Source organism: Aquarana catesbeiana, linkage group LG04, assembly GCF_042186555.1.
Source record: "Aquarana catesbeiana isolate 2022-GZ linkage group LG04, ASM4218655v1, whole genome shotgun sequence".
Classification (NCBI taxonomy): Eukaryota; Metazoa; Chordata; class Amphibia; order Anura; family Ranidae; genus Aquarana; species Aquarana catesbeiana.
In genome coordinates this window covers 526,611,556-526,635,368 of record NC_133327.1, presented here as the reverse complement: position 1 = coordinate 526,635,368, position 23,813 = coordinate 526,611,556, and the positions used below count along the sequence as shown (strand labels likewise).

General features: G+C 40.4%; 1 protein-coding gene across 1 annotated transcript in view; it reads left to right on the top strand.

Moving 5' to 3' along the window:
• Positions 1-23,813, top strand: part of SYNE1 (spectrin repeat containing nuclear envelope protein 1) — a 513,156-nt gene that overhangs the window by 423,943 nt on the left and 65,400 nt on the right. Inside the window, 6 exon segments of the mRNA XM_073627830.1 lie at positions 2,245-2,479; positions 4,741-4,935; positions 8,897-9,022; positions 9,147-9,302; positions 16,235-16,393; positions 18,738-18,904. Of these exon segments, the coding sequence (XP_073483931.1) occupies positions 2,245-2,479; positions 4,741-4,935; positions 8,897-9,022; positions 9,147-9,302; positions 16,235-16,393; positions 18,738-18,904 (1,038 nt within the window).

Sequence of the window (23,813 nt, the reverse complement as noted above, 5' to 3'; positions counted from 1 at the left end):
CATAGAAAGTAGGTTATATGGTTTTCAATGGCACAGTTCACACCAGTGTTTGCAGTTCAAGTGCATTCCAGTTCCAGAAAAAAAAGTAGAACATGCTGCATTTTTCCTGCACTGGACTGTACTGGAACGCTCTAAAAAGCATCAAAGACTCACGGGAACACACTGGAACACACCAAAAATGCACTGGAACACCCATGTTCTTATTTAGGGTTAAGGAAAAAAAGGGGGGAAAAATATGCACTGGACTGCATCAAAAATGCACCAAAAACACACTGGAACGCATCGAAAATGCGCATGCAAAAAAGCATCTGGAGCGCATCCAGACTGCGTTTCTATGGTGTGAACTGGCCCTAAATATTCACGTTTAAAGTGTTACTAAACCCACAACCGTAAAATCAGTCTGTATATGCAGTTAAGCATGCTTGTCATACTCACTGTGGAACCTAAGGGATTCATCTTGTGCATTGTGTAAAAATGCTGCTTGATCCCGTCTTCTCTGATCCTCCCATTCTTCCACTGTCCCCAATCCAACTGCTGATAGAACAGAGGCTAGGGGACAAGTTGCACATGCTTAGTTTGGTGTGTATTGCAACAGAGTTTTTTTTTTTCTTGGGAGAATGCATATGATCGGCACAGGGCCAATGAGTGCTGTCCTGACAGAGTGTCAGGGGTCCTTCAGGCTTATAGGACCAGCAGAGCACAATGAAAACTCTTCCTACAAGCTTTAACCAGACACTGATATAAGTCACAAGACTGCTCTAACTGCTGATGAAAAAAGGTATTTAGCAGTTTATATTTTACTAAAACAATTGCATTTCCATGTCCCGTGTACTGTGGAAGATCAGATATAGTGAATGCAGGGTCCTGGGTTTAGTAACACTTTAAGTGTCGCTGATGAGAAGCCTTAGCCATTTTGCAATTTTGTATCCCCATTTTCAGCTATGGAGCCATTTGTACTGTTGTGCACACTCTTTGATGTGCTAACTACTGTGCACTGCAGTATGGCTTTAATTTCCATAAGGCTTATTATAAAAAAAAAAAATCCTTGCAGTCAATTTATCATCTTATAGTGACTGCACTGAAAAAATATAGTTTAAGTTTTTTTTTTCCTAAGCACTGTTGCAAATAGAGCAGTTTAATTCTCTTAGGCTTTGACACATGGTCCAATACCTTGTAGACATCCTAAACCTTGAGGACCTGCAAGCTGAAAGAGAATTGTTTTTCTTTATTGGTTCGTAATGTTCTTTTTAATTTAACCTTTTCAAAAAATACTTTCTAATATTTATGTAAAATTATTTCAATTATAAAAACGTTGAAAATTGCTGATGTAGTACTTCTTTAGCATCCTTTACAGTAGAACTAAAGGCAAAACTTAAAAAAAAATTTGGGTAAAATAAGGGAGGTTATAACCCCTGTCAGTTTTTATTGCCTTCTGTGTTCCATTCGGGCAATTTCTCTTCGCTTCCTGTCTCATAGCTAAAACAGAAAGTGATAGGAAATCCCTCCAAAGTGAGGGAATCCCGGGGTGTCACCAAAATGTCCCCATTGGAAGATTTCTCCTCTATTACTGTTCAGGTGCCAACCCAAAATTTGGCATTTTCTTTTACTTTTGATGTTAAGAGCCCTTTCACACTGACACCGCGGGGGGGGGGGGGGGGGGGTTGGGGGTGTCGGCATTTTATAGGCTTTTTTTGGCCGCTAGTGGGGCACTTTTAAGCCCTGCTAGCGGCCGAATAAAGGGTTAAAAGCGCCCGCAAAGTTCCACTGCCGAGGCACTTTGCAGGCGCTTAGGCGGCGCTGCCTATTGATTTCAATAGCATGGGGCGCTTTAGGAGTGGTGTATACACGCTCCTAAAGTGCCTCAAAGATGCGGCTTGCAGGACTTTTCTTGCCGTTCTGCCAGCGCACCGTTCCAGTATGAAAGCACTCGGGCTTTCACACTGGGATTGCAGGTGAGACATTTTTCTGGTGCTTTTCAGGCGCTATTTTTAGCACTAAAGCGTCTGAAAAACGCCTCCAGTGTGAAAGGGGTCTAAAGGTGAACAGGACAAATAGAGAGGGTGAATCTCCCTAACAGGGGAACAGACAACAATAAAAACTGACAGGTGTTTTAATCCCTCTCCAATCTATCTGGAAAAAAGAAAGTTTTCCCTTCAGTTTCGCTTTCATTTTGTGAGTATTTGTCATTGGCCATAAATTTCCCATATCATCTCTTGATTTAATCAGCTCACCTATATTTCTTAGGGATGAGTTTAACCTTAAACTTGCCTTGCTGAGTAACCAATGGCAAGGAGTAATCCGTCGGGCTCAACAAAGGAGGGGCATAATCGACAGTCAGATACATCAGTGGCAACGCTACAGAGAAATGGCAGAGAAGTTGCGCAAGTGGCTGGTGGAGATGTCCTATCAACCAGTGACAGGCCTGGGGAACTTTCCGATACCACTGCAGCAAGCCAGGAATCTTCTGGATGAAGTCCAGGTATACATTAACTTAGTTGTTGTTGTTGAACTTATCTCGCATATTGTAGTTTATTTTGACGTGCATATAATTGCTGGTTTAAAATGGATTTTCTATCTCAAGAATTGTTATTATTTTGCAAGTGACATTCAACAGATATTAATCAATGTACAGTGCCTTGCAAAAGTATTCACCCCATTTTTCGTGTTTTGTTGCCTCACAACCTGGAATTAACATGGATTGTTTGCATCATTTAATTTACAGAACATGCCCACAACTTGAAAGATTTTTTTTTGTTTGTTTTTTTGTTTTTTTATTGTGAAGCAAACAACAAATAGGACAAAATAACAGAAAAAGTAAATGTGCATAACTATTCACCCCCCTAAAGTCAATACTTTGTAGAGCCACCTTTTGCAGCTATCACAGCTCTGAGTTGCTTTGGATAAGTCTCTATGAGCTTGCCACATCTTACCACTGGGATTTTTGCCCATTCCTCATTGCAAAACTGCTCCAGCTCCTTCAAGTTGGATGGTTTGCGCTTGTGAACAGCAATCTTTAAGTCTGACCACAGATTTTCCATTGGATTGAGGTCTGGGCTTTGACTAGGCCATTCCAACACATTTACATGTTTCCCCTTAAACCACTCAAGTGTTGCTTTAGAAGTGTGTTTGGGGTCATTGTCCTGCTGGAAGGTGAACCTCCATCTTAGCCTCAAATCACACATAGAGTGGTACAGGTTTTGCTCAAGAATATCCCTGTATTTAGCACCATCCATCTTCCCCTCAACTCTGACCAGTTTCCCAGTCCCAACTGCTGAAAAACAACCCCACAGCATGATGCTGTCATCACCATGTTTCACCGTGGGGATGGTGTTCTTTGGGTGATGTGATGTGTTGGGTTTGCGCCAGACATAGCGTTTTCTTTGATGGCCAAAAAGTTACATTTTAGTCTCATCAGACCAGAGCACCTTCCTCCATACATTTTGGGAGTCTCCCACATGCCTTTTCGCAAACTCAAAACGTGCCATTTTGTTTTTTTCTGAAAGTAATGGCTTTCTTCTGGCCACTCTGCCATAAAGCCCAACTCTATGGAGCGTACAACTTATTGTTGTCCCTTGTACAGATACTCTAGTCTCTGCTGTGGAACTCTGCAGCTCGTCCAGGGTTACCTTAGGTCTCTGTGCTGCCTCTCTGAATAATGCCCTCCTTGCCCGGTCCGTGAGTTTTGGTGTGCGGCCGTCTCTTGGCAGGTTTGCTGTTGGGCCATGTTATTTCCATTTGGCAATGATAGATTTGATGGTGCTCCTAGGGATCATCAAAGATTTGGATATTTTTTATAACCTAACCCTGACTTGTACTTCTCAACAACATTGTCCCTTACTTGTTTGGAGAATTCTTGGTCTTCATGGCAGTGTTTGGTTAGTGGTGCCTCTTGCTTAGGTGTTGCAGCCTCTGGGGCCTTTCAAAAAGGTGTGTATATGTAATGACAGATCATGTGACACTTAGATTACACACAGGTGAACATCATTTCATTAATTATGTGACTTCTGAAGGTAATTTGTTGCACCAGAGCTTTTTATGGGCTTCATAACAAAGGGGGTGAATACATATGCACATGCCAATTATCATTTTTTTATTTCTAAAAAATAGTTTTATGTATATATTTTTCTAATTTTACTTCACCAACTTAGACTATTGTGTTCTGATCCCTCACATATAATTCAGATTAAAAAAACATTGAACTAAAGGCTGTAATGTAAGAAGGTAGGTAAAAAGCCAAGGGGGTGAATACTTTTGCAAGGCACTGTACACTTTGCGGATGCAGTAGTGCAGGAATACACTAGGGATGTCATGGTCACTTATTTCATTGCAGGGACCCAGAGAAAAAAATTACAGGAGTCATTCATTCTTAAAATCGTGAACTATATGTCCACAGGGTGAAAATTTGTATTAGCTACATATAGCAAGGTTTATGTACAATGGTATATTCAAGGTGCAAGGATAGTAGGCATTGTAGGCATGACCATAGTGTCCATTATATTTTGCAGTATTTGTCCTTGCAGTACTTCCTAGTTCAGGGGAGATGATTTGCATGCTAATGGCACTGGTAGTTGCAACAAAGGTGTAGGTCATGTTACATAACACACGCACACAAGCACGTTTCCTTTTATCGGATTTAATAAATCAGCCCTTATATGTGATCTGCATAGTTGCATTCTCTGTGTTAGCTTATTCTGCATGTATGTTACTGAAACAAGATACATTGTTGTTTTGGTGTTACAGCTAAGAGACAGAGTACTTCACAGACAGCAAGGGAGCTACATCCTGACTGTGGAGGCTGGGAAGCAGCTGCTTCTCTCTGCTGACAGTGGGGCGGAGGCTTCCTTGCAGGCAGAGCTCATTGACATTCAAGAGCGATGGAAGGCCACCACACTGAGACTGGAGGAACAGAAGAAACAGCTTGCATTCCTATTGAAAGTATGTGCCGCCTTCTTTATACTCATTCCTATAGAAATTAGCTTTAGTATGTGGATAATGTCATAAACTAAGCAGATGTAGTAAATGCTGTCACTGGCTAGCTCCCATCATGTTAGATTTTACAATAACAGTAATGTTCAGGATATTTACAGCATGCACACAACCCCTGCAGTAATATAGTTGGAGAAATCTGAATAACGTTATTGATGCTTTTCTGTTTAATTCATAAGATATATGTAAAGAATTTTCCATGTGTTTCAATATATGTGGGGCTTATTTAAAGGACAACTGCATGTTCATATGTTAGGCAGGGGAGTAGGGTCTATAGGTCAGACTCACCTTTTTTGTTAACAGTTATCTGATCTACTACCCCATTGAGATCAAATTTGGAAACATCTGTCCTACTGGCATATAGGTATATATCAGATTTCTCTATAGAGCTATGATGACCCGATAACCTGATATAGCCAACATATAGTAAAGGTAAGATATTGTAAGTAACAATGGTTCAGTTGGCAAGGATTTGAACTGACACTGGGTGAGAATTATAGGTTCATTGATCATGCACCACCTTTCACCCGTTGGGTTTTTTGCCATTGATTCCTAAGTTATAAAGCACATTTGCTTCAATCACTGGATTGAGCTGCAGTCAGTGCTTACCTGGACTTCTTATTCTTCACTAAGAAATCCAGGTCTTGGTAATATTCACCATATTTATAATACATTAACTGATACATCTGCTGGACCAAATCAAGTTTGTAGCATTTGCCATTCAGAGTAGAATCATTGATATAATTCAATGATTCACATATTGCTTTCTATGGAGGACCTGGCACTCTCATAATCATATGTTCCTCCACTGTATGCACTTGCTAGACATCAAACTTGCTGCAATTAAAGTGATACTAAACACACACTGTTTAATTTACATTGCCCTTTCTATTTCTTAAATGGATGATGGCACTGTAATTATTTTTATTAGAAAAAAAAATCCAAGTAACCTTTTTCTAATCGATATACAGCTGTCATATAACCCAGATCTTTCCAGCCTGTCTGCTGGGAAACATCAGGAGGCGTTTCTAGTCCTCTACTGCTGGTCACATGTTAAAAAAAAATAAAAAATGAAACACAGCCTTTGGAATACAGAGTAAAAACAAATAATTAAAATCAATAAACTGTTTTAAATTGTCATACAAATATATATTTGAAAATCAAATCTTTATTATTTATATTTATAGAGGAAGGTGATTCCTCCATTAATCTACTGTACATGTAATATCCCGCCCCCATTGTGTTTAGCTGGTTAAGGGGCATGGAGAAGGAGGGAGGAAGTGGGCTGTCATTTACCACTGTGTATACGCCCACATGCGTGATTCTGTAGTCACATGGGCTGCTCAGATGTAATAGAGAGGAAATGCTCAGCATAGAAACTCACTAAAAACTCACTAAAAACTGAGCATGTGCAGAGCTGCCAACACTGCTCTGCAAAATCCCCAAATGAATTGGGGACATGGACAGAAGGGAGAGACAGAGAACAGCAGGATCAACCATGTTTTTTGCAGAATACAAAAAACGAATCTCAGAGTGAGAAGGAACAGCATGTAATACAGCATTTATTGATAGTTTTTTTATGATGTGGGTTTAGTGGCACTTTAACCACTTCAGCCCTGGAAGATTGTACCCCCTTATTGATCAGAGCACTTTTTGCAATTCGACACTGCGTCGCTTTAACTGACAATCGCGCGGTCGTGCGATGGTGTACCCAAACAAAATTGATGTCCTTTTTCCCCACAAATAGAGCTTTCTTTTGGTGGTATTTGATCACCTCTGTGTTTTATTTTTTTTTTGCGCTATAAACAAAAAAAAGCGACAGTTTTGAAAAAAAAAAGTATTTTTTACTTTTTGCTATAATAAATATCCCCCAAAAATATATTTAAAAAATTGGCAGCGATCTGCGATTTTGATCGTGACTGCAACATTATGGCGGACACATCGGACACTTTTGACACTATTTTGGGACCATTGTCATTTATACAGCGATCAGTGCTATAAAAATGCACTGATTACTGTGTAAATGACACTGGCAAGGAAGGGGTTAACCACTAAGGGGCGACGAAGGGGTTAAGTGTGTCCTAGGGAGTGATTCTAACTGAAGGGGGGAGGGGCTACCTAGGACATGACAGCGATCACTGCTCCCGATCGCAGAGAGCAGTAGATATCTGTCATGACACAAGGCAGAACGGGGAAATGCCTTGTTTTCATAGGCATCTCCCCATTCTACTACTCCACACCGCAATCACAGGCCGCTGGAGAACATTGAGTTCCCGGGACCCGTGGGCACGCTCCTGAGGTGTGCTCTGGGCACGTGCCTGAAAGGTGGCAAATTTAAAGGGACGTACCTGTACGCCCATTTGCCTGCCTGTGCCATTCTGCCGATGTACATCTGTATTCGGTGGTCGGCAAGCGGTTAAGGACTTTATCTCCCCATTCACATGTCCGTTTAGATCATATCCACCTGCCAATGTTTCAGGTGGATATGAATTAAAGATCAGTGTTATTCTATGGGTAGGCAAATCTAAACAGACATGCTTCTGTTTACATCTGACTACCTCCAAGTGCATCAAGGTTAAAAAAGTGGAAAAGGTTTTGGGGTGGATTTACTAAAACTGGAGAGTGCAAAACCTGGTGCAGCTCTGCATAGAAAGTTAGAAACCATTCAATTTCCAGGTTTTTTTTTTTGTCAAAGCTTAATTGAACAAGCTGAAGTTAGAAGCTGATTGGCCACCATGCACAGCTTCACCAGATTTTTCACTCCCCAATTTTAGTAAATGAACCCTATTGCAACTTCTTATGCCGCGTACACACGAGTGGACTTTTCGACCGGACTGGTCCGACAGTCTATCCAACGGACTTTCGGCGGACTTCCGACGGACTTTCCTAACGAACGGACTTGCCTACACACGATCACACCAAAGTCTGACGGATTCGTACGTGATGACGTACGACCGGACTAAAAGAAGGAAGTTGATATCCAGTAGCCAATAGCTGCCCTAGCGTCGGTTTTAGTCTGTCGGACTAGCATACAGACGAGCAGATTTTTCGACCGGACTTGAGTCCGTCGGAAAGATTTGAAACATGTTTTATTTATAGGTCCGTCTGACTTTTGGGGAAAAAAAGTCTGCTGGAGCCCACACACAATTGAATTGTCTGACCGAGTCTGGTCCGCCAGACCAAGTCTGCCGGAAAGTCTGCTGGTGTGTACGCGGCATTACTGTTCTCCAGACTTAAATAGGATGGAACAGAGGTAAAAGGAGGTGAACAGATGCATGGCTATTTACATCCACCCGCCCATAGACCTAACATAGGTCTGTTAAACTCCTCCATCAGAAGATGGATTTAAAAATTTGATAAACATGGATATCACAAAAATAACATCCGTTTTACTCCAATTCAGCATGGGATCTGTTCATAGATCTCCCACTGATTGGAATAGATGATGTCATTGTGAAAGGACCAAAAGACTAAAATGTTTGCATTTGGTCCTGCTGCAGCTTTTTATTATAAGTAGCTCAAGGTTGCAGGTAAATGACTGGACTGTGTTTCAAATGATGTGCTATCTGTATATTGCAGGAACTGTTGCTGATAATTAGCGTTTCAATTATTTAAATTTTAGATGCACTTAGTACAAATCACTTGTGCCATTTTTTGTATTATATTTTTATTATCATTTAAAGACAGCACTTCCTATAGCTGTAAGATGATTTAATGCGGAGTATTGTGGGGCTTGCTTTTTCAGACATGAAACAAATCCCTGACTTTGCAGGCTTTACCTTGAATGGGTAATCCTGACATATATTGCTCTGCAGTGCATCCTGTGCTGCACAAATATAGATTTTTCTTTGTTATGTTCTTTGTTACTTATATAGTACCTTGTAACACTTTGGAAATATATAATTTTTAGGACTGGGAGAAATGTGAAAAAGGAATAGCAGATTCCTTGGAAAAGCTAAGAACATTCAGGAAAAACCTCACTCAGCCTTTGCCTGTCCACCATGATGAACTCCATTCAGAACAGATCAGATGCAAGGTAAGCAGCAGATGACCCCGCCGATAACTGAATCTAGAATGCAGTTGTATGAAGGACTATTTTATATATTAGAGTTTTCAATTTGTATTTGTAAATTATACATACAATGATTCTCCTCTTACAGGAACTTGGAAATGCAGTGGAAGGATGGGTGGAGGATCTTGCTCATCTGACGGAACTGAAGGACACCTTTTTACCATATATCAGTGCAGATGATATTTCTATTCTTAATGAGCGCATTGAACTGCTGCAGAGACAGTGGGAGGAACTGTGTCATCAGGTAATTTAATCAGGGGGATACTAATGAAAATGACTGATATAAACACACACTTGATACTGTACCTAACTCCGTGTTGTCATTATGCTCTGTGAAAACTCTATAGACCAGGTAACACCATTTTCATTGCATCTATATTTAAAGAAAAAAAAAAAAAACATTTTTGAACTTCGAACAAACAGCTAACTTTACTAATGAAATATATATGTGAGATCAATTTTATCTGCAAAAGACACCTGCAAGACAAAGGCATAATGAGCTAGTAGCATAGCATACTAGCTCATTATATAATACTCGCCTGAGATTGAAGCCCTCGCTGCGGTGCCCATACACAGCACCGGCCAGCGACATCACTCCCGGGTGTTACTTCCGGGTATCGTGGCTCCGGCGCTGTAATTGGCCGGAGCTGCAATGACGTCACTACCGTGCATGCACGCGGGAGCCTACGGTAACGGCACACACTTACTGAAGCAAACGGCATGTACGTGCCATTGCTTCAGTGCGCACGTGTCGATGACGTCGGCACATGCAGATACAGGGGATATCTCCTATACCGTGCAGGTTTAGGAGATATCCTGGGTAGCTACAGGTAAGCCTTATTATAGGCTTACCTGTAGCAAAAAGTGGCCTGTACGGGTTTACAACCACTTTAAACTGCTTGCATTTCAAAAATACATTTAATGATTTATAAATAAATACAGAGTTGTATTCATGTGTGTCTTTTATATCTGCCAGGAGCTCTGATTTTATGTATTTCTATTAGCACTGTGATTGAGTCACAAAGTTTCTGCTCAATTTAATCCTCAGGCAAGAGAATGTTTAATAGATTTGATTATGTTTATTTTTAGCCAAATCTCAAGGATTCAGAGATAAGCCATCCAAGACTGTTAAGTCAGTCCTAATAGACCCAGAGTTACAATTCTGGTTTATGATCTCCTGATGTAATAGATATTTACCGGTGCCAAGCTTTTCTCCATAAATAAAAGCCCAATCTGATTTACTTATGCTTACCAAGTGTTCCTGGTTTCTGGGGAATGTTCAAGGTTTGGAACTTTTGTTTTTATAGTTTCAGCATTTAAATTACAATTTAATGTAAACCTTCCACTTGGATATAGTTATGCATTTGAAAGGAGACCCTAAAATGAGGCATCCAAAGGGCCCTGCAGATGCTTCATTTTAGTCCTTAGAATATTGTAGGAGCCCTTTACTTCCCCCTGCCGCCTTGACATGTATATACAGCAAAAGGGCAGGTGGATCTTAACACCCGAAACAAAAGAGAGAAGGGTAGGAGTTTACATGAGGCACATGAAATATGGTTGGTAAAAAATGGTCATGTTTATTTGATATAAAAAATAGATACTATAACACATTGCAATTCTTAAGCACATGGAAAATTCATATATATATATATATATATATATATATATATATATATATATATATATATATATATGTATACACATACAGTATCTCACAAAAGTGAGTACACCCCTCGCATTTTTGTAAATATTTTATTATATATCTTTTCATGTGACAACACTGAAGAAATTATACTTTGCTACAATGTAAAGTAGTGAGTGTGCAGCTGGTATAACAGTGTAAATTTGCTGTCCCCTCAAAATAACTCAACACAGTCATTATTGTCCAAACCGCTGGCAACAAAAGTGAGTACATTCATTAGTAAAAATGTCCAAATTGGGCCCAATTAGCCATTTTCCCTCATTAGTGTTGCAAGGTCTCAGGTGTGACTGGGGAGCAGGTGTGTTAAATTTGGTGTTATCGCTCTCACTCTCTCATACTGGTCACTGAAAGTGCAACATGGCACCTCATGGCAAAGAACTCTCTGAGGATAAAAAAAAAAATTGTTACTCTACATAAAGATGGCCTAGGCTAAAAGAAGATTGCAAAGACCCTGAAACTGAGCTGCAGCACAGTGGCCAAGACCATACAGTGGTTTAACAGGACAGGTTACACTCAGAGCAGGCCTCGCCATGGTTCACCAAAGAAGTTGAGTGCACATGCTCAGCATCATATCCAGAGGTTGTCTTTGGGAAATAGATGTATGAGTGCTGTCAGCATTGCTGCAGAGGTTGAAGGGGTGGGGGGTCAGCCTGTCAGTGCTCAGACCATACGCCGCACACTGCATCCATTTGGTCTGCATGGCTGTCATCCCAGAAGGAAGCCTCTTTTAAAGATGAGGCGCAAGAAACCCCACAAACAGTTTGTTGAAGACAAGCAGATTAAGGACATGGATTAATGAAACCATGTCCTGTGGTCTGATGAGACCAAGATAAACGTAATTGGTTCAGATGGTGTCAAGTGTGTGTGGCGGCAACCAGGTAAGGAGTACAAAGACAAGTGTGTCTTGCCTACAGTCAAGCATGGTGGTGGGAGTGTCATGGTCTGGGGCTGCATGAATGCTGCCGGTACTGGGGAGCTACAGTTCATTGAGAGAACCATGAATCCCAACATGTACTGTGACATACTGAAGCAGAGCATGATCCCCTCCCTTCGGAGACTGGGCCGCAGGGCAGTATTCCAACATGATAACGAACCCAAACACGCCTCCAAAATGGCCACTGCCTTGCTAAAGAAACTGAGGGCAAAGGTGATGGACTGGCCAAGCATGTCTCTAGACTTAAACCCTATTAAGCATCTGTGGGGCATCCTCAAATGCAAGGTCTCTAAAATCCACCATGTCCGTGATGTCATCATGGAGAAGTGGAAGAGGACTCCAGTGGCAACCTATGAAGCTCTGGTGAACTCCATTCCCAAGAGGGTTAAGGCAGTGCTGGAAAATAATGGTGGCCACACAAAATATTGACACTTTGGGCCCAATTCCGTCATTTCACTTAGGGTTTTACTCACTTTTGTTACCAGTGGTTTAGACATTAATGGCTGTGTGTTGAGTTTTTTTGAGGGGACAGCAAATTTACACTTTATTTAAACTGTACACTCACTATTTTACATTGTAGCAAAGTGTCATTTCTTTAGTGTTGTCATATGAAAAATATAATAAATATTTATAAAAATGTGAGGGGTGTACTCACTTTTGTGAGATACTTTAGATAGCATGTGGCATAACACAGTCCATAATGTGTACATACGCACAAATGTTTAGCATAATGCATTAGGAGCTGATTGGCAATCCATGTCATATAGTTATTGCTGTAAAAAAACATAAGAAAATCTATACTTAAAAAACATTTAGAAACGTGGATTGAAAACATCACTGTATCCAAATGGCACAACGCGTTTCGCGGACTTGCTTCCTCAAGAGCGAATGCATGACACATATCTACAAAAAGGTGTATAAATGCCAATTTTATTATACTGGTTACCCCAACTGACAAAAGGAAGGGGGGAGGTTGGAAAAGGGTATTATAGGAAGGAAACAAAGTCCATCCCTGAATACTTACAAATCGGCTCTGGGTACAAACAGTGCAGTACTAGATGATGAGTGCTGCTGGAAGTGTCTGTCCCGGGAGCTGTGGTGTTGCAGACCCACGGACACCAAGGCACATACAAAAAACAACCCCAAGGAAGTAGGGGGTATCCATGTAAAGATCTGGGATAATGCAGAGTGACACCCAGCTGTCGCACATATGCATCAAAGGGGGTCCAAGTTTGCGTGCTGAGAGCATGCTCACTGTGACCTCCCAGCACAATGACTAAGTCTCTGTGATTGGGAGCCAACAGGATGGATTCCTGATCTTATGACCACTGTGAAAGGCAATTACAGTGATCGTGTGATTGTGACACTTCCTCCACCTTCTGGCTCTCTCATCTACTTAAAAGGCTGTCAGGAGGTGGTAGGAATTTATTAAGCTAGGGGCTCTGTTTACAATGGCAACCTGTTGAATAAGTTAGTATTTTTGTATAGAGCGCCTCTGACTTGGGATTCTGGTGGATAAGGATCGCTATAAACTGCCTAATACCTCTTCCATTCAATAACTGTTTCAGGTCTGCCCTAGAGGGTGATAGCAAGTACTTCACTACTTAACAAAATTTTAAATTCATGTGCATTTTTACAAATACAATATCTTGTTTAATGTATCCAGTTAAACCAGACAAGCTTGCAGACATTACTTCTCACAGTTTTTTTTACTAGCTTGTATTTTTAGAGTGGTACTGAAAAATAAAAGTGGATCTAGAGTCAGAAACAGATTTCAGAATCGACTCGCCCCTTAAATCTCAGCATTACTTCACTCTGACTCTTCCAAAGTTTACTTAAAATATTATGACACAGTCATTCCCCGACCTCTTTTTGCAACTACTGAGATCAATTAAGTTATCAGTAACATATTTGATTAACAACCCCCCCACCCACCTCTATGACTCATTGTCGCTACATGGGTATAAGAATTCCTTATTGTCTCTAAATTTGCTTTTCACAGACCAAGGTTCTTAGGTGTTTTTACATATGTGCTGCAGCTTTTATATGTTTTTTGTTGGGATGGGTGGATAGTGATATGGTTTGGCGGGGAAGAGGGGGGTGTAGGTTTTGTTTGTAAACCATGACAAATCCCAATAAAAATGTATCTGATCAAAAAAAGAAAAGAAACATACTGTAGACCCACTTATCCTCATGCTGCCTACAATCTGTAAATCCTAAAAAATACTTGCAACCCTTTTTTTTTCTGGGCCCAAACAGTCTATTTATTCTCTTCAAATTCTGTCCTAATGTTGCAACTGATGATGTGTTCTGCTTAGGCAGAAGCAGCCAGGTATTGCCTCTGCAACGTCAAGATCTGGTATTTCAGCTGCAGCTTTAGGACAGTGGGTCCTGGAATTTGCAGCAGAAGATCACAGGTGGATAACCAGGTGAAAATAAAGGGTAAAAGTCAAACAAATGTAGCCAACACATCTAGGGACTAATAGGCTGCTGTTTATTAAATTATTACAGTTATTTATAAAGAACTTACAATGTTTGGCAGCATTTTACCTATTGACATTTACAGCAGTATTTTAGTTTTTATTTTTGCGTTTAGATATGCTTTACACTTTGGAATACATCACTTAAAACATCACTTAAAAATTGCAGTGTGATAGTAATAGTAATAGCAATAATCAACTGATCTAGCAAAATGTAGCTGCCAATGATCACAGTTCCATGTAAAATATGATATAAAAACTTCCTGCGCAACTTTCAATTGCATGTGTACATGTTGTTGGTGTTATACGAAAAGACAGATGTATAAAATTGCACAAATGCCTAAAGTCCCCCGGATGTGACAATAAGCAAAGCATATCACAGTTATTTCCTCTGCTCGTTTTCTGAGGTGAGACCAACAGGAAATGTACCATTTCTAGCTTCAAAATCAAACAGAGCTCTTCACAGAAATTCTGTTCATGCTGCAAACTTAGAAGTATGAATAACTACTCCACTAATAGCTTTATTACTGTTCATGGCAAAGTAATGTGTAAGTATTGTTCGCAGTATTAGTGTGTTGCTATGCAATATTTTATGTGTTGTTTATTAATACCTGAGTTCTCTCTGGTTTACATTCATGTTGTAACCTGTGCTGTTTAATCTTAGACTACAGGGTGAAGCATTTACACATTTTCTAGTGCAGGTTTAGATTGAGGACCCGTTCACACTGGCCCATATGGTAAAACGGGTGGTTTTACTGTGTGGACAGCTGTCAGTGTGAGGTCCGGGGGGGTGGTACGGTACGTATTTCAGCACAGGACACTGTGTACTTTTTTTTTTTCTTCTAACTTTATCGAAATGTCAGCATAACATGTCATCTGATTCTCTAAACCATTTAGAAATGGACAGTACATAGAGCCTTCAGGTGAGAGCCAGTCAATTGCAGACAAATGCATTTTTTTTTTTGCACCTCACTTCTCGGCACCCAGGAACTCTGTTACATAAATGGGGTATATGGAAAACAATTGTTCTCTGTGTGCCCTTGCAGAGATCGGTGTGAGCAAGCCCTAAAATTAGGGTTTGCAAGTACATGCACACGGGCGTATGAAAATATTCCCATCTACTCTAAATGTTTCTGACAGAAGTATTTTGATGTGTAATTACTTAAGTTTTAACATGTTTGCACATGTACAACATTAGAGGTTGATTTTGCACTTATTAGATTGATTAGGGTATAAGGGTATTATAGCGTGTGTAATGTCTTTATTTTTGCATACTTTTGAAAAGTTGGTTAACACTTTGAACGCCCCTGTTGGTAGATTGCTTTTGGTAAGATGAGCTAAAGATTTTTTATTTATCTAGAATAAATCTGAACACAGGTTTAGGGCATCTTTGTATGGTATGTATTTTTTTTAATTTTTTTATGCATAGATACATTGGGAGGGGATTCACTAAAACTGAAACACACAGAATCTGGTTCAGCTGTGCATAGTAACCAATCAGCTACTAACTTCATCTTGTTCAATTAAGCTTTAACAATAAAAAATAACAGCTGATTGGTTACTATGCATAGCTCCACTGGATTCTGTGTGCTCCAGTTTTTGTAAATCCCCCCATGGACTGAAATAGAGCTCTGTTCAGAGGCATAAAAAATGCCTCTAAGAGCTGTGTTTTTTTCTGCAAGTGTGCATGAGGCCTTGGTATTTTAGGTCTTAAGGTCTGTACACACGTTCAGAAAATCATGCAAGTGATTGTACGATTATCTGATCGTTAGCTTTTGAGGCCCAATCACGACAATTCATGCAAAATTATCTAATGGGACAAGCACGGAAATGTTTTGTTTAATCAGTACAGTTGTCGTTTGAAAATATAATACAAATACACTACAACACATTACATCACTTCTGAATTTTACGAGAATTTTCGTAATTTTAGTAAACTCTTTATTTTCGATATGAGATTAGCATGCAAAAAAAAAAATAAACGAATGATCATTTGTCCGATAATCTCATTGTGTTTACCAGGCATTAGGATCAATAATGGCTGTATTCTGTAATTACAGGTCTCTTTACGTCGGCAGCAAGTCAGTGAGAGGCTTAATGAGTGGGCAATTTTTAATGAAAAGAACAAAGAGCTGTGTGAGTGGCTGACCCAGATGGAAAGCAAGGTCTCTCAGAATGGGGACATTAGCATTGAAGAGATGATTGACAAGCTAAGAAAGGTACTCACATTTCTTTTAATTGGAAAACTTTTTTAATTCGATACAGGGTTGTACACAATCATTATTGAATGTATATTTTTATATTGCTCTATTGTTTATGTTCCATATGAACAGTTCTCTATTAGGGCAAATTAGGCATGTGCCTAAGGCACTCTTTTTGTAGGTGCAGCTTAAAAATAGCCAAAGGCTTTGGTAATGTATTATTTGCCTTTAAAACAAATCAGCTAGAGGTATTTGAGTACATGAAATTGAGCCTGTGTGGGGCCCTTTTTTAAAAATCACGGTGCATTTACTTATGTGATCTTGGACAACCTAAAATATAACTGTGACTATTACTTTATTCAGCTGGCTTTCTAATGATTTACCTTGTGTAATGCTGCTCAAATACTAGGAGATGTAGCTTTGCAATAAATTGTAGATTTCCTGGCCTAAGAGGTAAGAACAGTTCTGCAGTACTGAAGTGCAAGTAGCTGGTAAATTTCTCTTTTCTATGAACTTTGAGCCTGAGGTGGCCCTGTCAGCACGACCCAGCTCAGCAAAAGTAGATTTAAAAAGCATGTGCTGGGAAAAATTTTTTGCCAAAACAGTGACTGCTTCCAGATGCAGTCACTGCTTAAATATCCAGGCAGCTGCAGGTGCTGCGGCTGTTTGAATACAAAAGTAGGCAGTGGAGATTTCTCTGTCCAAGCGGTTTAGCAAATCCAGGAACAGAACACCAGAACTCCTGCATATCATCTCATCACAAGGTAGATCTGCACAGGTCTGGTTCAAGCTGTGATATCACAAATGGCATTTAAGTTTAGCTTGAAGTGGCAGGTCTCTTGGCACTGAGGAAGTGGGTATGTCCCTCGAAACGCATCAGCCTTTCTGACCTGTGCAGTTGTATTTTGTGATGTGATGAGATGATATGCATGAGTTCTGGTGTTCTGTTCCTGGATTTGCTTTGATGAGCTTACACATGTTGGTTTGTGAGTATAATACGTACTTCAATTTTTACTAATAAATGGTATAAAAAGATAATGCACTAGGCTGGCACACCCACTGTTTGTTTACTGTTACTTTAAAGTGACCATGTGACTAAGGGCTGATCACCTCATCGCATTAGAAAACAGACATGCCGTCAATCAAGCAAAACCTGCATACACAGAACTCTAAACCCACAGTTGATTCATGATTCAGAGATTTCCAACAGGGAAACATTCCTTCCTTCCTTGTTGTTACTTAGGTGTCCGTTTATGAAGCAGTGAAAAAATTTCACTGCTTCGTTCTCTGGCATTCTCAGAGGAGATCGTTCTCCTCTGGATGCCAGTTTATGAAGCTTTGTAGATCTCTTCTCCTTTGGAGGAGTAAAGCGATCTACAAATGCTTCAAACAGTGGAGAACGGCCCCTGATACTGGAATCTCATGAGACTTTATGAAATGACAGTACCAGAAATTCACTGAAACACCGAGTTGTCAGTTTATTAAGCAGTAATAAATTATCACTGCTCAGTACATGGACAGACGGCGTGGTTAATGCTAATAAAATAAAGAGTCCCGCTACATAATATATACACACACACTATATATACATATATAGGCACACATTATATATATATATATATATATATATATATATATATATATGTATATTTATGTATACACATAAATATAATGGGGGCATGGTTACTGTCTTGGGGGTTCTGTTCGAGGAAGAAGGAAGTTAATAATCTTCCTTCTTCCTCCTCGGATCCCAACAGATTCTCTCTTCACTCCCCGATTCTCCACCTCTGAGCTGATGAATCGGGGAGTGTGAATTCTGACTCAGATTGCAAGTGAAGTGCTGAGATCACAGCTTCATAAACTGGTTGTTTTTGTGTCCGTCAATGAGAATTCTCTGTGCGGAGATCGTCGGCAGGAGAACATGTTCAAACACGTTATCCCCTGATCATCTCGGTTTCATAAACCGTTTATGGACTATGATAAGTGGCGATCCTAGGGATCACCACTGTTCACAGTTTCATAAACGGACACCTTAAAGAGGAACTGCGGTCTGCTCACATAATGTGCCAACAAACTGCAGGCTCATGGAGCATCTGCACCATTGCCAACACACTGTGCATGCCCCATTTCTTTAAAGAGAAACTGCAGTCTGCTTACATAATATGTAATAAAAACATTTCTGCCATTCTGAAGCTTCCCTCCAACCACTTTGCACATTATTTTATATATACTGTGATTCTGTACTTGTCAAATATGCTGCAGAAATCTCTCTCGACTAAGAAAATTAAGGAAAGAATCTGGTTGTTATTTAGACAAGTAGCTGTTTTTTCTGACACTGATACATTTTGTCTGTGCTGTATAGGACTACCAGGAGGAAATTGCAGTTTTTCGGGAAAACAAAATCCAGCTGCAGCAAATGGGAGAGAGACTGGCTAAAGCCAGCCACGAAAGCAAGGCATCAGAGATCGAGTACAAGCTGAGCAAAGTTAATGACAGATGGCAGCATCTACTGGACCTTATTGGTGCAAGGTATATTCATGTTTTAGCCCTTCTCTACTCTATAAAAAATGTTTGGGCTATAGATACAATTTTGGGTAAAGGTGCCAGGTGTGAGAAAAAAGGAAAATTATTTTTTATATTAATGCTCAGTGAACTATGAATACGTGACTAATAAACAGGCTGAAATGATCCTGCCAAAAACATGACTCATCTTTAATCAGTGAGTGTTTCCTACTGGTAAATATACCTTAATGTGCAAGTCTCTAAGTGTATGCTAGATTACTAGCTCCAAGTTACCTGTCCTATGTATTAATACTGTTATAGACCTTAATAAAGCACATACCCTCAATTATAAATCATAAAAGAATATATATACAGTGAAAACATGTGCAATAAAGAATATATATAAACAAATATTTTTATGAGTGCATAAAGACTTAGTGATAGTCCATAATTATATGTAGAACCCCCCTCGGGGTTAACATCCCAAATTAGTGGGTGCGAATATTCCAACAGATCTTGCTGCGTGTAGCTAATAGTTCATCAAGTAAATTGAATTTCCATTCATAATAGTTGACATAAACACGGTGACTGTGAGTGTTCAAAAAATTTGGTGACTGTAAGTGTTCGAAAAATTCCACTTGTGACTTCGTGCTCCCCCTCAAGTGTCCCCACTCACCAGATCCCCTCGCCCCCACGGGGGCAATGCGCTTATCTTTAGGCCCACCATGGTTGCTCCACCGATCTCATCCAAAGGTCTGGGGTAATTCACCTTCCTGTAGATGTTATCTCTATGGTTGGCTCCTCATAGAGGAAAAAAGATATAGGCTCCCATAGTGTAGTAAAAACACTGGGTTTTATTTAAGACACAACAACTTGATCCAAACGATAACAGCTTTTTAAAAATAAGTGTAAAAATATATATTTTAAAATCCTGGATAGCCTAAATGTAGCTCACAAGCTGCACACAGTGCCACTAGTATTAATGGGCAACTGGTACAGAGTGTGTCGGCTAACACAGCAAAGGACGCTGAATGAGTGATTGTGGAATCAGCGACATCGCTGAGGACGTCAATGACGAAACGCGTACGACGGCGCCAAGCACACTACGTCACTTCCTGGTAGAGGCAGCTGGAACGCAGGTGGAACGCAGCGCGCTGCTGCTGATTCCACAATCACTCATTCAGCGTCCTTTGCTGTGTTAACCGACACACTCTGTACCAGTTGCCCATTAATACTAGTGGCACTGTGTGCAGCTTGTGAGCTACATTTAGGCTATCCAGGATTTTAAAATATATATTTTTACACTTATTTTTAAAAAGCTGTTATCGTTTGGATCAAGTTGTTGTGTCTTAAATAAAACCCAGCGTTTTTACTACACTATGGGAGCCTATATCTTTTTTCCTCTATGAGGAGCCAACCATAGAGATAACATCTACAGGAAGGTGAATTACCCCAGACCTTTGGATGAGATCGGTGGAGCAACCGTGGTGGGCCTAAAGATAAGCGTATTGCCCCCGTGGGGGCGAGGGGATCTGGTGAGTGGGGACACTTGAGGGGGAGCACGAAGTCACAAGTGGAATTTTTCGAACACTTACAGTCACCGAATTTTTTGAACACTCACAGTCACCGTGTTTATGTCAACTATTATGAATGGAAATTCAATTTACTTGATGAACTATTAGCTACACGCAGCAAGATCTGTTGGAATATTCGCACCCACTAATTTGGGATGTTAACCCTGAGGGGGGTTCTACATATAATTATGGACTATCACTAAGTCTTTATGCACTCATAAAAATATTTGTTTATATATATTCTTTATTGCACATGTTTTCACTGTATATATATTCTTTTATGATTTATAATTGAGGGTATGTGCTTTATTAAGGTCTATACCAGTATTAATACATAGGACGGGTAACTTGGAGCTAGTAATCTAGCATACACTTAGAGACTTGCACATTAAGGTATATTTACCAGTAGGAAACACTCACTGATTAAAGATGAGTCATGTTTTTGGCAGGATCATTTCGCTAACTGAATAACAGCCTGTTTATTAGTCACGTATTCATAGTTCACTGAGCATTAATATAAAAAATAATTTTCATTTTTTCTCACACCTGGCACCTTTACCCAAACTAGGAAGCGCCACCACCCCTCTTCATTCGTATAATCTGTGGTTATAGACCCCCTTGGGGGCCTACATTAGGGGAGGCAGCATACCAAGACAGATCCGTAAGCGCGATCATTTATTCCCTTTATATAGATACAATTTTGTGTATAGATGCATTTTCCCAAAACAATATTCCTTATAGACAAAATAGAAAATGCTCCATTATAAACTCCCAATTCCTTTGACCTCCACACTTGTGTAATGCTTTGTATAATTGTTTTATGTATATCATTCCTATCATAATCCCCCCACCCACCCTCCTAAACTTGGTGTATTTTTTCATTGTGGACTTGCATTGCTGAATTTTGGTCTATAGCTCATTTCATCTCCAGCTGTGTCTGTTTGCCCCATATTGCCACTATGGGGTTGATTTACTAAAACTGGGGAGTGCAAAATCTGATGCAGCTGTGCATGGTAGCCAATTAACTTATTCAATTAGGCTTTGACAATAAAACCTGGAAGCCGTTTTGCACTCTCCAGTTTTAGTAAATCAACCACTATATGTTCACGTTCCTAAGAGTATGATATTTTAGCAAGAGGTTGGCAATCTCCAAGATAGAGTAGGGACTGGCCAGAGTGGGATCACGATGACTCAGTTGGCCAGCTTAAACATGTATTGCAATATATGTGATCTAAGAATCCCCCTCTTTATATGCAAGAGTTTGCTATGAGTATGTAAGGGTTAATAAGTGAAGGGGAAGTTCCTCTCTTCCGCCTTCTCTTCCGCCTCTTCCACCCCCCCAACCCTTTCACATTTGGCACATAAAATTGTTTGAGGGGGAAACCAGGTACCCACTCCCACTTCCACTCAGATCGCCTAGGTGATCCATGTGGAAGTTCTACTCCCCCTCTCTGCCTGCAGCCTTCTGGGACATGTCACAGGTCCCCGAAGACTGTGGGACCATTAGAACAGCGCAGTGCGGCTCGCACATGCGCAGTGAGCAGCCGGAAGTAAAGTCGCAAGCAGTCACAGCCCCTAGGACAATATGCCGCCACTGGGGACTGAAGGCCAGTGAAGAAACTGGCCAGTGAGGACAGCGTGGGATCCCTGGAAAGGTAAGTGTCTGTTTTTTACAGTTTTTGTAGCTGCTGACTTTTAATTTTTCCACAGGTGACTGAAGTTGCTGTATTATTTTTTGATGGGGCAATAAGTTATGCTCACTGTGCTGTGCTGTGCTGTAACCCCTTTGTATTCTATTATACTGTATATACAGTGTATGTACAATATATATATATATATATATATATATATATATATATATATATATAGATATACAGTGGGGACGGAAAGTATTCAGACCCCCTTACATTTTTCACTGTTTGTTATATTGCAGCCATTTTCTAAAATCATTTAAGTTCATTTTTTTGTTCATTAATGTACACTCAGCACCCCATATTGACAGAAAAACACAGACTTGTAGAATTGTTGACATTTTTGCAGATTTATTAAAAAAGAAAAACTGAAATATCACATGGTCCTAAGTATTCAGACCCTTTGCTGTGACACTCATATATTTAACTCTGTCCATTTCTTCTGATCATCCTTGAGATGGTTCTACACCTTCATTTGAGTGCAGCTGTGTTTGATTATACTGATTGGACTTGATTGGGAAAGCCACACACCTGTCTATATAAGACCTTACAGCTCACAGTGCATGTCAGAGCAAATGAGAATCATGAGGTCAAAGGAAATGTCTGAAGAGCTCAGAGACAGAATTGTGGCAAGGCACAGATCTGGCCAAGGTTACAATAAATTTTTGCGGCACTTAAGGTTCCTAAGAGCACAGTGGCCTCCATATTCCTTAAATGGAAGATGTTTGGGACGACCAGAACCCTTCCTAGAGCTGGCCGTCAGGCCAAACTGAGCTATCGGGGGAGAAGAGCCTTGGTGAGAGAGGTAAAGAAGAACCCAAAGATCCCTGTGGCTGAGCTCCAGAGATGCAGTCGGGAGATGGGAGAAAGTTGTAGAAAGTCAACCATCACTACAGTCCTCCACCAGTCGGGGCTTTATGGCAAAGTGGCCCGATGGAAGCCTCTCCTCAGTGCAAGACACATGAAAGCCCGCATGGAGTTTGCTAAAAAAAACACCTGAAGGACTCCAAGATGGTGAGAAATAAGATTCTTTGGTCTGATGAGACCAAGATGGAACTTTTTGGCCTTAATTCTAAGCGGTATGTGTGGAGAAAACCAGGCACTGCTCATCACCTTTCCAATACAGTCCCAACAGTGAAGCATGGTGGTGGCAGCATCATGCTGTGGGGGTGTTTTTCAGCTGCAGGGACAGGACGACTGGTTGAGATCGAGGGAAAAATGAATGCGGCCAAGTACAGGGATATCCTGGATGAAAACCTTCTCCAGAGTGCTCAGGACCTCAGACTGGGCCGAAGGTTTACCTTCCAACAAGACAATGACCCTAAGCACACAGCTAAAATAACGAAGGAGTGGCTTCACAACAACACTGTGACTGTTCTTGAATGGCCCAGCCAGAGCCCTGACTTAAACCCAATTGAGCATCTCTGGAGAGACCTAAAAATGGCTGTCCACCAACGTTTACCATCCAACCTGACAGAACTGGAGAGAATCTGCAAGGTGGAATGGCAGAGAATCCCCAAATCCAGGTGTGAAAAACTTGTTGCATCTTTCCCAAAAAGATTCATGGCTGTATTAGATCAAAAGGGTGCTTCTACTAAATACTGAGCAAAGGGTCTGAATACTTAGGACCATGTGATATTTCAGTTTTTCTTTTTTAATAAATCTGCAAAA